This window comes from Oncorhynchus clarkii, chromosome 30, assembly GCF_045791955.1.
Source record: "Oncorhynchus clarkii lewisi isolate Uvic-CL-2024 chromosome 30, UVic_Ocla_1.0, whole genome shotgun sequence".
Lineage (NCBI taxonomy): Eukaryota > Metazoa > Chordata > Actinopteri > Salmoniformes > Salmonidae > Oncorhynchus > Oncorhynchus clarkii.
In genome coordinates this window covers 43,121,725-43,138,922 of record NC_092176.1, presented here as the reverse complement: position 1 = coordinate 43,138,922, position 17,198 = coordinate 43,121,725, and the positions used below count along the sequence as shown (strand labels likewise).

At 43.4% G+C, this 17,198-nt stretch overlaps 1 protein-coding gene across 1 annotated transcript in view; it reads right to left on the bottom strand.

The window, feature by feature from the left end:
- Window positions 1-3,880: 3,880 nt before the first annotated feature.
- The window catches only part of LOC139389776 (chondroitin sulfate proteoglycan 4ba), an 86,546-nt gene continuing 73,228 nt past the window's right edge, over window positions 3,881-17,198 (bottom strand). Inside the window, exons 12-15 of the mRNA XM_071136721.1 lie at window positions 13,766-13,932; window positions 8,052-8,235; window positions 7,478-7,800; window positions 3,881-5,914 (exon numbers count right to left, since the gene is read on the bottom strand). Coding sequence (XP_070992822.1) covers window positions 4,154-5,914; window positions 7,478-7,800; window positions 8,052-8,235; window positions 13,766-13,932 — 2,435 coding nt within the window. The 3' untranslated portion in view covers window positions 3,881-4,153. The remainder of the gene's footprint in view (window positions 5,915-7,477; window positions 7,801-8,051; window positions 8,236-13,765; window positions 13,933-17,198) is intronic.

The window sequence follows — 17,198 nt, the reverse complement described above, 5'->3', positions numbered from 1 at the left end:
AATCATGCAGTTTTTGATGAAATCCCCCTCCGTAAATGGCCGGGCTGATTTAGCGATCTCTTCTGCCAAAATAAAACTGGCCTTGACAGCAGCCTGGCCTTGTGATTTGGCTTTTTTGAACAGAGCCTGTCGAGATTTGAGGCCTCGTTTTAATTCCTCTGCCTTTTGTAGCCTTTGTTCCATGTCCATATTCTTGTTTTTGTCCGCGTGTTTCGTTTCATAATGTCGTCTCAGATTATACTCTTTCAGTACCGCCACACTTTCTCCACACAGAAGACACACAGGTTTTCCAGCTACCTTCGTGAACATATACTCCGACTCCCACCTTGTTTGAAACCCCCGGTTCTCAGTATCCACCTTCCGTTTTGCCATTTTTGATGGGTATCTGAAAGTTAATTTTACTGTGATGCTGACGACTGCTGTGCCAATAAATATTGAAATGAAGCAGCCTACTGCTCGGTGCGTCACCTTTGCATTGTGGGAAATGTAGTATTGGTGCGTGTAAAAGATCTGCGGGCTGCCGGCTTGCTGCGGGCCGGTTCTAATAATAAATCAAGATCATCCCAGGGGCCGTAAAAAACCTTCTTGCGGGCCGGATGTGGCCCGCGGGCCTTGACTCTGACATATGTGCCCTAGATCATATATTCTGGTATTGCCCCCATGTAGCTTGTTTCTGGTCACAGGTTCAGGAATGGTAAAAAAAACACAAATTAAATCACAACATTCATTTCAAAATTAACCTTATAAATAGCAGTGTTTGGCAATTTGGAAAGCCATAGTCAATCAATAAATAAAATAATAATACTCGTTGAAAAGGGTATTCATCTTTAGATCACAATCTGTAACAAAGAGCTACAGTTTCAGAGTTTCAGAGCAAGGAATACATTTGAATTTTTTATTTATTTAAAAAAAGCGTTGTATTTGGGACAACTCATTCACTAAATCCTAAACCTCAACTAAATATTGTAATAAATAATGTGGAAATTGAGCAAGTTGAGGTGACTAAACTGCTTTGGAGTAACCCTGGATTGTAAACTGTCATGGTCAAAACATGTTGATACAACAGTAGCTAAGATGGGGAGAAGTCTGTCCATAATAAAGTGATGCTCTGCCTTCTTAACAACACTATCAACAAGGCAGGTCTTACAGGACCTAGTTTCTACCTTCTTAACAACACTATCAACAAGGCAGGTCTTACAGGACCTAGTTTCTACCTTCTTAACAACACTATCAACAAGGCAGGTCCTACAGGCCCTAGTTTCTAGCTTCTTAACAACACTATCAACAAGGCAGGTCTTAAAGGACCTAGTTTCTACCTTCTTAACAACACTATCAACAAGGCAGATCATACAGACCCTAGTTTCTACCTTCTTAACAACACTATCAACAAGGCAGGTCCTACAGGCCCTAGTTTCTACCTTCTTAACAACACTATCAACAAGGCAGGTCCTACAGGCCTTAGTTTCTACCTTCTTAACAACACTATCAACAAGGCAGGTCCTACAGGCCCTAGTTTTGTCACACCTGGACTACTGTTCAGTCGTGTGGTCAGGTGCCACAAAGAGGGACTTAGGAAAAGTACAATTGGCTCAGAACAGGGCAGCACGGCTGGCCCTTGGATGTACACAGAGAGCTAATATTAATAATATGCATGTCAATCTCTCCTGGCTCAAGGTGGAAGAGAGATTGACTTCACCACGACTTATATTTATGAGAGGTATAAAAATGTTGAATGTACCAAGCTGTCTGTTTGAACTACTAGCACACAGCTCAGACACCCATACATACCCCACAAGACATGCCAACAGAGGTCTCTTCACAGTCTCCAAGTCCAGAACAGAATATGGGAGGCACACAGTACTAAGAGCCATGACTACATGGAACTCTATTCCACATCAGGTAACTGATGCAGCAGTAGGATCAGATTTAATAAACACAGATATAAATACACCTTATGGAACAGCGGGGACCGTGAAGAGACACAAACATAGACACAGACACATACACACTATACACACACAAACACATGGATTTTGTGTTGTAGATATGAGGGTGTGGTGGAGTAGGGGCCTGAGGGCACACACTTAGTCTGTTGTGAATGTATTGTAATGTTTTTAAAATGGTATAAACTGCCTTAATTTTGCTGGACCCCAGGAAGAGTAGCTGATGCCTTGGCAGGAACTAATGGAGATCCATAATAAACCCCAGGAAGAGTAACTGCTGTCTTAGCAGGAACTAATGGGGATCCATAATAAACCCCGTAGTGGAAATGTCCTGTATTACCAAATCATGAGAGCAAAACCCACACACAAGTCAGAGTTATCATAAAGTCCATCTTTAATTATATGAGCTCCATCACAACCCTGTGACTCTCAGATCAATTCAGTGTCTATAAATGAATTCTCTGAGAGTGCTTACACATTGCAACTGAGATCCTTTATAGCAAAGACACACATAGCCAGACAGCATTGGCTATAAATTATTGTTCAGCTTTGTCTCCTAAACTATGTTCTTATCTCGCTATTGGTACCACTCAGGATCAACACCATTACCCCACCCAATGGCATATATGAAATACACCCCCTCCTGGACAAGATCACAGAGAGGAGAGTGACTCTCTAGGTCAAGATAAGGGCAACCTCAGAGGGAACATAGAATGGTTCCAGACACTGCCATCCTCCTCTCCCCGATGGGAAAAGTAGGGAGTGACTGGCACACAGACATTGTGAAGCCAAGAGATAATTGGTTCCCCCTCAATCATCCCTTCACATGGTTTAAAAGATACATTTACATATGAAGACAAGCTTGACCTCTCCCCTTTCTGTGGTCCAAGTAACTGAACCCTGACAGAGAACCGATAACTGCAGACGGCCAACACTATAGTACAACAAGATACATTCTAAATTACAAGTATCTCACAAGCATATTATGAAAATAAAACGTATCTATGTTACCCAACTAATTCTGATTCTGCTACGACAACCCTAGGAAGAGTAGCTGCCGCCTTGGCAGGAACTAATGGAGATCCATAATAAACCCCAGGAAGAGTAGCTGCTGACTTGGCAGGAACTAATGGAGATCCATAATAAACCCCAGGAAGAGTAGCTGCTGACTTGGCAGGAACTAATGGAGATCCATATTATACCCCAGGAAGAGTAGCTGCTGCCTTGGCAGGGACTAATGGAGATCCATAATAAACCCCAGGAAGAGTAGCTGCTGACTTGGCAGGAACTAATGGAGATCCATAATATACCCCAGGAAGAGTAGCTGCTGCCTTGGCAGGGACTAATGGAGATCCATAATAAACCCCAGGAAGAGTAGCTGCTGACTTGGCAGGAACTAATGGAGATCCATAATATACCCCAGGAAGAGTAGCTGCTGACTTGGCAGGAACTAATGGAGATCCATAAATGTATATGTAAAATGCATGTAGCAGAAAAGTTGTAAAAACACAAAATATATACATTATGTGTCCTCTGAAGGGGGGGGGGGCAACAACATCATGTAATCATGCTAACAACATCATGTAATCATGCTAACAACATCATGTAATCATGCTAGCAACATCATGCAATCATGCTAGCAAACATCAAACATGAGCATGTTAGCTATACAGTATTGTCGAGTCACTACGGCCGGGATTCTTACTAAGGCCGTGATCTGCATTGCACCCACATCACACAGCGCTTTACTTTCTTAAAGGTATTTTATAGCTGACCTGTGCCGTGCGATGTCAGCGCATTGTGGTTTGTTTGAATACTGGCCATTCTCCACACTGGGTCATGGTTGGAGGGATAACTTCTGCATTAGTAGTACAGAGCATGAATGATGTTTCCAGCCAGCCAGAACTGTTTCGGAGGTTGTTGAGGTGAGGTGGACTAGTGGTCACTACTAGTCCACCTCACCAGTCATAGGCTACCAGTTACTGATTGTGTTTTAAACTAGTTGTCAGTTCTAATTTCCTGTACTGATTGTGCTCTACCAGCCTAAGTAGAAAAGGCTTTCATTATGTCAGAATACAACTAGTAGCCTAGTGTCATGGTTTACAGTTTAACGATGAGTGGGGTTGGTGGGGCTGTTCGGAATAGATGTCAGTGTACAGGGTAGATAGTCCACTTCTCCATCCCTCCCCTAAGTGGCAGCAGCAAAAGGGTCATACCCAGTACTGGTTCTGCTGTAGAGTTGGGGTTGGGGTCCTAATGAGCTGGTCTGAACTCTCTGGATTTACAGCTTTCAATGAGCAGTCCGGCAGTGATGCAGAGTTGCTAACTGAGCCCCGTTTGGCGAAAGGAAGCGGCCTGTCCAAGGCAGGGCTTCCAGGGTCGCTTGGGCTCAGCGGAGTCACCGTTACCGTGGGAGCGGCCGCGCTCCTCTGCGGCTGGTCGTGATAGTCCGGTGGGGTTGAGGGCGAGGGCAGCGGTTTCAGGGTCAGAGGTTTTTGTTTCCTCTTCCTGTTGCGTCTCAGCAGTAGAAACAGCACCACCAGGATGATGACCAATAGGAGCAGGACCAGGAGAGGTAGGATCACCAATAGGGGGTTGGAAGTCCTCTGTGGGTATGACTCTACTCGGACCGGTGTCATCATAAAGGGGATCTCAGAAAGGTCTTCTCCTCTACCCATGGTGGGTTTGCCCAAAGATGTACCTGTCGAGTCGTTGTGATTGGTGTTTCCCCAGTGATTGCGACCTTTGAACTTCTGGTGGGTCTTGCTGGGTCTCTGTGTGGAGAGGAAGGATGTAGACAGGGAGGGTAGTGCTGTCCCAATACCAAACACTGTCGTTTGGTTCGATTGGTTCAGAGACTGAGAGAAAGGACTGCTGGTGGTCAGGACGGGACTCTCTGTTCTTCTGACTAGCGATGGATCGTATGGAACGACAGTGAAGCGGAACTCTCCCTTGGCTGGTGGGACGTTCTCCGCTTTCATGACAAAAACCAACGAGTCGTTCAGCTCCTGCACTTCAGTCATGTTAGCGTTGAGCTCGATGGATATCCTCTCCTGCTTCACATCCTGAAAGGAGAAAGACTCCACCGGTTCCGTTTTCATACCAGCTTTGGCTTTTCCTCGGGCCAGCTTGCCGTACTTTGGCTGGGACACGACCTCGAAGATGGGGTCGTTGCCTGTTAGAGAAGCCAGCTCAGTTGCATTGAGAAAACCAGCGTTGAGTTTGACCACAATGCCATTGGGTATTCTCACCCCTTTGCCAAACCTCACCAGGGGCTTAACTGTGATGTTGACAACCTGATTCGTCAGGTTAGCTTCCGACGTAAATACAGTGAACTCAAAGCTGTCCTGACCAGATGTGACGCTCGTCATTTGATAAAACAAGCGACCAGTCCTTAGGTCCTCCTGCTCAAACTGCCTCAAATCCTGGTTGTCCAGCCAAAGGATCTTGCCGTACCGTGGAAGCTTGGTGATCCGGTAGTGAATCGTTGTGGTTTTCCCGTTAGTCTCTGCAGCCAGACTCCCCTGCGTTAACGCTACACAGGTCTGACCCTGCTTTAGAGTCAGCCCTGTGTTGTTAACCAGGGAGATGGTGATCTCTGTCAACTCCAGGTTGAATAGCTTGTACACCGGCTCGTGGTGGCCGTCCGAGATACTGAAATAGAAGACCCCCGACGCCTGGCCTCCATCATGGACAAAGTACACCTTCCCACTGTTGATCTGAGCCTGAGTGAAGGACACCACAGACTCATTCAGGCTTCCTGCCAGGGCCAGATATCCGTTGTTGGGCTTGCTGATGACAGTGTACTGGATATCCTCTGAAGGGTTGTCCAGATCTTTCACATTGAGGTTCTGCAGTCCCAGGGCCACTATGTCCCCCTGTACCACACTCAGGCTGGGGGTTTTGGTCTTCAGGACGGGTGGCTGGTCATTGATCGGGACCACTGTGATGTTGAACCACTCTTCCAGCACCTAGATAGAGAAGAAAAATATGACTTCATTGTCCAATGTACACAGAAACTGCTTTAGCGTTTAGAGCAGAACTTTAATGTCTTCAATGAGGCAATTAATTTCACAATTACAGAAAGTATTCAGACCCCTTGGATTTTTCCACATTTTGTTACGTTACAGCCTTATTCTAAAATTGATTAAATACATGTTTTTCTTCATCAATCTAGACACAATACCCCATAACGACAAGCAAAAACAGGTTTAGACATTTTTGCAAATGTGTAAAAAAAAAAAAAAAAAAAAAACGAAATGCCTTATTTACATAAGTATTCAGACCCTTTACTCAGTACTTTGTTAAAGCACCTTTGTCAGCGATTACAGCCTCGAGTCTTTTTGGGTATGACGCTACAAGCTTGGCACACCTGTATTTGGGGAGTTTCTCCCATTCTTCTCTGCAGATCCTCTCAAGCTCTGTCAGGTTGAATGGGGAGCATCGCTTCGCAGCTATTTTCAGGTATCTCCAGAGATGTTAGATCAGGTTCAAGTCCGGGCTCTGGCTGGCCCACTCAAGGACATTCAGAGACTTGTCCCGAATCCACTCCTGCGCTCTTGGCTGTGTGCTTAGGGTTGTTGTCCTGTTGGAAGTTGAACCTTTGCCCCAGTCTTTGGTCCTGAGCGCTCTGGTGCAGGATTTCATCAAGGATCTCTCTACTTTGCTCCGTTCATCTTTCCTTTGACCCTGACTAGTCTCCCAGTCCCTGCCGCTGAAAAAAATCCTCACAGCATGATGCTGCCAGCACCATGCTTTACCGTAGGGATGGTGCCAGGTTTCCTACAGACGTGACGCTTGGCATGGTAGAGTCTGGCCACTACCATAAATGCCTGATTGGTGGAGAGCTGCAGAGATGGTTGTCCTTTTGGAATGTTCTCCCATCTCCACAGAGGAACTCTGGAGCTCTGTCAGAGTGACAATCGGATTCTTGGTCACCTCCCTGACCAAGGCCCTTCTCCACCGATTGCTCAGTTTGGCCTGGAGGCCAGCTCTAAGAAGTGTCTTGGTGGTTCAAAACCTCTTCCATTTAAGAATGATGGAGGCCACTGTGATCTTGGAGACCTTCCATGCTGCAGAAATGTTTTGGTACCATTCTCCAGATCTGTGCCTCGACACAATCCTGTCTCGGAGCTCTACAGAAATTCCTTCAATCCCATGGCTAGGTTTTTGCTCTGACATGCACTGCCAACTGTGGGACCTTATATAGACAAGTGTGTGCCTTTCCAAATCATGTCAAATCAATCGAATTTAGCACAGGTGGAAAATCAGGGGTATTGTGATGTCATTATGGGTATTGTGATGTCATTATGGGGTATTGTGTGTAGATTGATGAGTAAAAACATGTATTTAATTCATTTTAGAATAAGGTTGTAACGTAACAAAATGTGGGAAAAAAATCAAGGGGTCTGCATACTTTCCGAATGCACCGTGTGTACATACACACAAAATCATGATTTAATATGAACAGACCAGCCATAGACAGTAGGGTACATGTGTGGAAAATGCAAGCTAGGTTTACATATCATACACACCTGGCTGACGTCTAGAGGGCGCTGGGCCAGCTTTCCCTTGGGGTTCAGCCAGGTGTCGAAGACAAAGCTGTCATGGCGCGTCTCGGAGTCGTCGTGGCGATATGTGATGCCATACTTGTTGAGGATGCGCTGGGAGAAGTTAGGTTTCTCCACACTGAGGATCCTCTCTCCCACCACGATAACGCCATGCTGGGGTAGCGACTTGACCTGGAACCAAACCTCATGGGAGTTGCGCTGGGGCGTGGGCAGCTTGAACATTAGGTTAGACGCGTCCAGCTTGGACTCGTCGATGACAACACTGTCACCCTCTGTCACCACTGCACCTAGAATGCAATGAGAGACGAGCATTCATCTTTAACGTCACTAACATTTCACCAAACTTGATTTGATTAGCATTAACAGAACAAATTAAATGTATTAGAAATGTATTGCTAACATTTTGACTACTAGAATAAATACCTGAGGCAATCAGGAGGAAGCCTGTTTGATTGCCCCTTAAAACTGCATAATATTTATTTTATTTTAAATAACCATTATTCACCCATTTTACCAATGATTTCCCCCGATGACCCACCGGTGTTAGCGAGGAGCAATGATTTGCGGTCGGTTCCAGCATTCTCGTAGGAGATGTCCATCTCAAAGGTCTGGGTCTCCAGGGTAACCGGTGGTGAAAACACTGAGAAGGTCATTGAGTCCATGGCAGACCATCCAACCGACTCCACAAAACTTTGGAAGTACAAAACCTCCCCCTGGTCCACCTGAGATACACAGAAGAAGGAGAAGAAGAAGAAGAAGGAGAAGGAGAAGAACAAGAAGAACAAACAACAAGGAGAAGAAGAAGAAGAAGTAGAAGAAGAAGAAGGAGAAGAGCAAGAAGAACAAGAAGAACAAACAACAAGCAGAAGAAGGAGAAGAAGGAGAAGAAGAAGAAGGAGAAGAACAAGAAGAACAAACAACAAGCAGAAGAAGGAGAAGAAGGAGAAGAAGAAGAAGGAGAAGAACAAGAAGAACAAACAACAAGGAGAAGAAGGAGAAGAAGAAGAAGAAATAGAAGAAGGAGAAGAACAAGAAGAACAAGAAGAACAAACAACAAGCAGAAGAAGGAGAAGAAGGAGAAGAAGAAGAAGGAGAAGAACAAGAAGAACAAACAACCAGGAGAAGAAGGAGAAGAAGAAGAAGAAATAGAAGAAGGAGAAGAACAAGAAGAACAAACAACAAGGAGAAGAAGGAGAAGAAGAAGAAGAAGAAGAAGAACAAGAACAAGAAGAACAAGAAGAAGGAGGAGAAGAGTTAGATACTCAATTTAGCAAACCTTTATCCCATGATCCACCTGAGACCACTAATCAGTGAAGGCTGGTGTTAGTATAAATCGGACGGGCAAGGCCGCAATATGCTCACTTTTGTACCCCTGTTTCAACGTAGCTGAAACACTAAAGAAAGCATTGAATAAAAACTCTGAACATCAACAACTTTGGTTAAAAAAAAAGAAAAAAAAACATCTTAAAAAAATATAAATATATTTCAAGACATGAACACTTCCTGTGAGTCACTTCTTCCACTGGAGAAGATCTAGTCTGTAGTTGATATTCAGGAAACAGATTTATAATGCATGTCTTTGTTGTCAGGTGTTGCTCCACAGAGATTGGCCAGTTTGACCAAAGGGCTTTATTCTTGTTTTGTAAACTTCTAGTGGTTTTATTGACTGGATAGGACAGAGGAGATTACAAAGGTAACGTGAGAAGGGGCAGTGGGTCGGTTTTCAAACCCACGCTGACTCTACTCCTGTATGTGTACCGGGGGGAGTGAGGCACGGGTTTATTCATGACCTGCGGTTATATCCGCGGGGCGGGTGGGTCATTAAAAATTGTTGGATGGAGGTTTGGTGGGTGGGTTTAGGGTAATTAAATATTGTTGGATGGAGGTTTGGTGGGTGGGTTTAGGGTAATTAAATATTGTTGGATGAAGGTTGGGTGGGTGGGTTTAGGGTAATTAAATATTGTTGGATGGAGGTTTGGTGGGTGGGTTTAGGGTAATTAAATATTGTTGGATGGAGGTTTGGTGGGTGGGTTTAGGGTAATTAAATATTGTTGGATGGAGGTTTGGTGGGTGGGTTTAGGGTAATTAAATATTGTTGGATGGAGGTTTGGTGGGTGGGTTTAGGGTAATTAAATATTGTTGGATGGAGGTTTGGTGGGTGGGTTTAGGGTAATTAAATATTGTTGGATGGAGGTTTGGTGGGTGGGTTTAGGGTAATTAAATATTGTTGGATGGAGGTTTGGTGGGTGGGTTTAGGGTAATTAAATATTGTTGGATGGAGGTTTGGTGGGTGGGTTTAGGGTAATTAAATATTGTTGGATGGAGGTTTGGTGGGTGGGTTTAGGGTAATTAAATATTGTTGGATGGAGGTTTGGTGGGTGGGTTTAGGGTAATTAAATATTGTTGGATGGAGGTTTGGTGGGTGGGTTTAGGGTAATTAAATATTGTTGGATGGAGGTTTGGTGGGTGGGTTTAGGGTAATTAAATATTGTTGGATGGAGGTTTGGTGGGTGGGTTTAGGGTAATTAAATATTGTTGGATGGAGGTTTGGTGGGTGGGTTTAGGGTAATTAAATATTGTTGGATGGAGGTTTGGTGGGTGGGTTTAGGGTAATTAAATATTGTTGGATGGAGGTTTGGTGGGTGGGTTTAGGGTAATTAAATATTGTTGGATGGAGGTTTGGTGGGTGGGTTTAGGGTAATTAAATATTGTTGGATGGAGGTTTGGTGGGTGGGTTTAGGGTAATTAAATATTGTTGGATGGAGGTTTGGTGGGTGGGTTTAGGGTAATTAAATATTGTTGGATGGAGGTTTGGTGGGTGGCGGGTTGAATATAAGGAAAACAATGCAGTAAAAAAAAATCATAAATGTTTAATTCTTGGGCAATTCATATCTTATGGCTATATTGATGTTTTTCTTTCATACTTTTTTTAAATCTGGCATTAGTGTGTAAGCCTATTGCACGCCGAATGAGACCTGGCACAGTTCTGTTCTGATTCTCAACAGTGAAAACCTGGCACAGTTCTGTTCTGTTTCTCAACAGTGAAAACCTGGCACAGTTCTGTTCTGTTTCTCAACAGTGAAAACCTGGCACAGTTCTGTTCTGTTTCTCAACAGTGAAAACCTGGCACAGTTCTGTTCTGTTTCTCAACAGTGAAAACCTGGCATAGTTCTATTCTGTTTCTCAATAGTGAAAACCTGGCACAGTTCTGTTCTGTTTCTCAACAGTGAAAACCTTGCACAGTTCTATTCTGTTTCTCAATAGTGAAAACCTGGCACAGTTCTATTCTGTTTCTCAATAGTGAAAACCTGGCACAGTCCTGTTCTGTTTCTCAACAGCGCTGCCAAAGAAATGAAGACTTATTCAATCAAAAACAATGACCGACCAAGCTTCCTGTTAATGTAACACAGCATTCTTCCTGCATGTGTTGGAATTTATATCCTGTTGAGTTTCTTTGTGTTCATTTCTCGCTGTAAATATTATGTTTCCCCAAACAGTACGGGCCCGATTCAGACTTAAGAAATGTACGCCTTTCCTACTCACGCCAATCTTACACACTTCTCAGCTGGGGTTGGAACCAAAATTATTTTCTAAATCGTTTCGTTCTGAACAGAACCATTATTATTTTCAGACCTTCAAAATAAAGTTCTGAACCAAAACCCAAAAAAGTACTGTTTTTTTCTTCTTTTTAAAAAATCTTTCATTTCTGTTCCTTTTTAAAACCTCTGAAATTGACTTTTTTTTTTTTACATTTAGCTCTACATTAAATTACATCACCATTCAGTTGTTTACATGCGCAACGAACAGACAAGTGGGTGGTGAGAGAGCGAGAGAGGGTTGAGGAGGAGGCTTGGCTTGTAGTGCCTGGGTATCTTGTTATGACATGCTTTATCTGAATTATAGCTACAGAGGAGGAGCTTCTATGGAGGAACTTTGAATGTCTTTGAACTTCCGAGAGATGGCTTAAAATTGGACCGGAGCTAGCTAACAAGCTTGTGTGTGCAGAGCGGCACCCGAATTAAAAATATATCTTACCTTTTTTGTAATGAATAAACTCAATTTGAAACGTGGTAACTATAGTATCCTTAACTAGCATTGAACAAATAAAAAAGTGAATCCATTCTTCTATAATTAAAAATCTCTCCCTAATTTCTGAATCAGCCTTGTAACGTCAGTAGGCCACAGCTTCGGAGTGGGAGGGGCACAAGGAGATGGAGGGGCAGGTAGCCTACACACTGGCAAAGATATTCAGCTGGCAGGCAAACACTGGAATAAGTTTCTGAATGACAAAGTGAGGCCATTGCATTTGCGCTGTTGTTGTTTTGTTTTTTTTGTGGGCCAAAAAAAACATTCCCGGAATGTAAAATAAAATATATTGGTAATTAAAATGGATTTGAACAATTGAATGTGTCAACTTTCTAGCTGTTATCAATAGCTCTTCATTAACACGGCCTACCTGTAGAATCCCCTCCACCACACCTTCATTAATACGGCCTACCTGTAGAATCCCCTCCACCACACCTTCATTAATACAGCCTACCTGTAGAATCACCTCTACCACACCTTCATTAATACGCCCTACCTGTAGAATCACCTCTACCACACCTTCATTAATACGGCCTACCTGTAGAATCACCTCCACCACACCTTCATTAATACGGCCTACCTGTAGAATCACCTCTACCACACCTTCATTAATACAGCCTACCTGTAGAATCACCTCTACCACACCATTAATACAGCCTACCTGTAGAATCACCTCTACCACACCTTCATTAATACGGCCTACCTGTAGAATCACCTCTACCACACCTTCATTAATACAGCCTACCTGTAGAATCACCTCCACTACACCTTCATTAATACGGCCTACCTGTAGAATCACCTCTACCACACCTTCATTAATACAGCCTACCTGTAGAATCACCTCTACCACACCTTCATTAATACAGCCTACCTGTAGAATCACCTCTACCACACCTTCATTAATACGGCCTACCTGTAGAATCACCTCTACCACACCTTCATTAATACAGCCTACCTGTAGAATCACCTCTACCACACCTTCATTAATACGGCCTACCTGTAGAATCACCTCTACCACACCTTCATTAATACGGCCTACCTGTAGAATCACCTCTACCACACCTTCATTAATACAGCCTACCTGTAGAATCACCTCTAACACACCTTCATTAATACCTGTAGAATCACCTCCACCACACCTTCATTAATACCTGTAGAATCACCTCTACCACACCTTCATTAATACAGCCTACCTGTAGAATCACCTCTACCACACCTTCATTAATACCTGTAGAATCACCTCCACCACACCTTCATTAATACCTGTAGAATCACCTCTACCACACCTTCATTAATACGGCCTACCTGTAGAATCCCCTCCACCACACCTTCATTAATACGGCCTACCTGTAGAATCCCCTCTACCACACCTTCATTAATACGGCCTACCTGTAGAATCACCTCCACCACACCTTCATTAATACCTGTAGAATCACCTCTACCACACCTTCATTAATACGGCCTACCTGTAGAATCCCCTCCACCACACCTTCATTAATACGGCCTACCTGTAGAATCCCCTCTACCACACCTTCATTAACACGGCCTACCTGTAGAATCACCTCCACCACACCTTCATTAATACCTGTAGAATCACCTCTACCACACCTTCATTAATACAGCCTACCTGTAGAATCACCTCTACCACACCTTCATTAATACCTGTAGAATCACCTCCACCACACCTTCATTAATACCTGTAGAATCACCTCTACCACACCTTCATTAATACGGCCTACCTGTAGAATCCCCTCCACCACACCTTCATTAATACGGCCTACCTGTAGAATCCCCTCTACCACACCTTCATTAATACGGCCTACCTGTAGAATCACCTCCTCCACACCTTCATCTCTTTGATCTCCACCCAAAACAACGAATAGCGGATGAATAGAATGATTTTCTCATGCTCAAGTTCAAGGTCAGAACTCGTAGAGAGAAAGATGCATGAAAAAGGGAATGACGTTCTCTTCACGTGCTCTTAACTCGGGTCGGGAACACCTACAAACTCCTGGGTTCATTCTCACAGAGCGTCACTCAGAGTAGGAGTGGGGGGGTCTAGAATCAGCCCCCACCCCCCCCACCCTTTTTTAATCCATGTAATCATATTCAATATGATCTTTAAAAAGGTCAAACTAAACCTAAAATCAGCAGCTCGGCTCTTACCATTGTCTGTGTGAAGGAGGAGACATCTACAGTGTAGTTATTAGCAAGCACTGTGACCAGTCTTCCGAGTTCGGGTCGACGAATCACGTTGAAGGTCATGGTACGGTTGGATCTCTTGTCATTGGTCACTGCCTGCAAATCGTCCCTGGTGATTGGTGTTGTAGAGCCTGTTGGGAAAAACTATGGGGTAAACAAACGCTCCAACATACTGTGTACACAGGCACAATCATGTAACATAACCTGGGACTTACAGTATAGGCATACATAAAGATAAAGTATTTTAATGAACGACTGCCCCTTAAAAAAAAACGACTTATTGTTTTTGAAATCTGCCTATCTGGCATCGATATGAGTCAGAAACATTTGTTCTAGTGTCAAAATGTACGACAAAGTTGTAAAGTGGATAATTTTGGTCATAAACTGAGATTTGAGAGAAGGTATAAAACTTAATGAAGTTTAATTAATATTAATGAACTTAAATTTCCATCCTGCCCACAACTTACAGCACCCAAGTTATCAACATCAATATTTTGATTTGTTTTTACACTTTTTTGGTTACTACATGATTCCATAATGTGTTATTTCATAGTTTTGATGTCTTCACTATTATTCTACAATGTAGAAGATAGTAGAAATAGTAAAAATAGAAAAGGTCAGGAATGAGTAGGTGTTCTAGAACCCTGGAATGAGTAGGTGTTCTAGAACCCTGGAATGAGTAGGTGTTCTAGAACCCTGGAATGAGTAGGTGTTCTAGAACCCTGGAATGAGTAGGTGTGTCCAAACTTGTACTGTATATCAAGTGGACACTATTGTCTGCTTCACCTCAGAAATAGAGGCAAGACGACCGGCTATTTCTGACCGCCGTTTTATACTGGAACTAAAATACAGATCACCTACAAGGATGGACCTTTGAAAAGCACAATGTGTTTCATGCTTAGTGTGTCATGAGGTCATCTCAATCAGTACCAGAACAAGGACAACAAGCGCACTTGCACCTACACACTTTTGAATATCGAAACTCCCAATCTAAATGAATTACAATCGCAATCATAGTTATTTATAAGAGTATATTACGAGGGGGGGGGGGGGGTCAGTCGTAAAGTAGTCAACTGGTGTGTAGAAAAATAGAAAAATATCATGAAGCTAGAAAGACAAGAAGTTTGAAGTGGTATCGAATAAGTTAAGAGAAAGATCTCTTCTTCAGCTGTCGTCTGAAACGCATTAGAGCAGGCACAGACAGAGGCACAGTTCCTTAACTATCTCCACTCGTCCATCCACTGCCTGGAAAGCCCAGCCCACTGTGCCAGCTGGCCATTGGCTACCACCGTCAATCAAACCTGGGTTCAACTACTATTTGAAATATTTAAAAGACTCTTAGCTTCAGCTCTAACCTGCCTGAAGTGCCAGATGGGCATGTCTGCAGCTACTATGTTGGTCCCATTGCGCCAAATAGTATTTGAACCCAGGTCCGCCATCCATCCTCACCTAACTCACAAACCAGACTCCTCAGCCTCAACCTGGACTGTCAGAGTTTGGCTAAGGGTGTGTAAGGTCTGTGTGTGTGTGTGTGTGTGTGTGTGTGTGTGTGTGTGTGTGTGTGTGTGTGTGTGTGTGTGTGTGTGTGTGTGTGTGTGTGTGTGTGTGTGTGTGTGTGTGTGTGTGTGTCTAAGGCAGCTAGCAAACAAAGCACAGGGCGGAGTCAGTCTATTTATATTTAGCCATGGGTATTAAAAGTAGAGTACAACTCCCCTGTTCCTGAATAAAGTAGAGTACAACTCCCCTGTTCCTGAATAAAGTAGAGTACAACTCCCCTGTTCCTGAGTAAAGTAGAGTACAACTCCCCTGTTCCTGAATAAAGTAGAGTACAACTCCCCTGTTCCTGAGTAAAGTAGAGTACAACTCCCCTGTTCCTGAATAAAGTAGAGTACAACTCCCCTGTTCCTGAATAAAGTAGAGTACAACTCCCCTGTTCCTGAGTAAAGTAGAGTACAACTCCCCTGTTCCTGAGTAAAGTAGAGTACAACTCCCCTGTTCCTGAGTAAAGTAGAGTACAACTCCCCTGTTCCTGAGTAAAGTAGAGTACAACTCCCCTGTTCCTGAATAAAGTAGAGTACAACTCCTCTGTTCCTGAATAAAGTAGAGTACAACTCCCCTGTTCCTGAATAAAGTAGAGTACAACTCCACTGTTCCTGAATAAAGTAGAGTACAACTCCACTGTTCCTGAATAAAGTAGAGTACAACTCCACTGTTCCTGAATAGAGCAGAGATGAAATGATGACTCTATCCCAGTAAAAGTCATGATGCGTCTGGTCATGGACTTTTTTGGTGAATGAACAAAGACTAGCCGAGCCGCCAGGGGCAGTTCCCTGAATTATTCAATCAAATTGGATTTTGACAGTAAGATTAGTCGGTTTGAATAGGTAACTACGGTAATCCATTGAACACACAGTAGAAGGCCAGTTCCCCATGTTAGCATTGGGTGGAGGCTCTAAATGTAAAGTCTGTTGTTGTGACACAGGAAACGTGAGATTTGGTTCTGGGTGTTGAACCTCTCTCTTAGAGGTTAAGGACCAGTTCTGGACCAGTTCTGACCAACATGTCGGTGTACAAGGTACTCTGTGAACGTCACAGGGTCCAGTACCTTACAGTGGCAGAAAGTCCAATCTGTCTCCTCTCTGCTACCACTCTGTCAGTGGAGCTGATTTCAAGTGTCAGGTTTCACTCTCCTCATTTGCATAGGGAGTGACGCGTCACATTTTCTGGCCTATCCAGACAAATAACTGATTTCCCCTGCCTGTGAGCGACGGAGGGAGCCTGGGAGATGGTATATTAAAGGGGACAGTCTAGTGATTTCAGTAATCATGGTTTCATCACACTGTGGTATTCTCAACTAGATTTAGAGCTCTCAAAATGAAGAAAAAAAAACGAACTAAATAATTTAGTAGAATTGAAACACGACCACCTTATGTTGATCATAGAGGGACACAATCACTCTGTGCGTAAAGCTGATGTTGTAACGAGCCTGCAGACATTCGAAAGGTCTCTGCATCGCTCGCAGGAGACTTGGCAGGAAAATGCTCTGTCGTCAGTTACATGAAATTTGTACTGATCATATTTAGTTTACAGTTATAAAAAAATATGAAATCTTAAAGTAAGTCATTTATAAATGTCATTGTTACTATAAGTAAGCCTTTAATTTAAGCATTTCACTGTGAGGTCTACTACACCTGTTGTATTCAGCATTTCACTGTGAGGTCTACTACACCTGTTGTAGTCAGCATTTCACTGTAAGGTCTACTACACCTGTTGTATTCAGCATTTCACTGTGAGGTCTACTACACCTGTTGTATTCAGCATTTCACTGTGAGGTCTACTACACCTGTTGTATTCAGCATTTCACTGTGAGGTCTACTACACCTGTTGTATTCAGCAT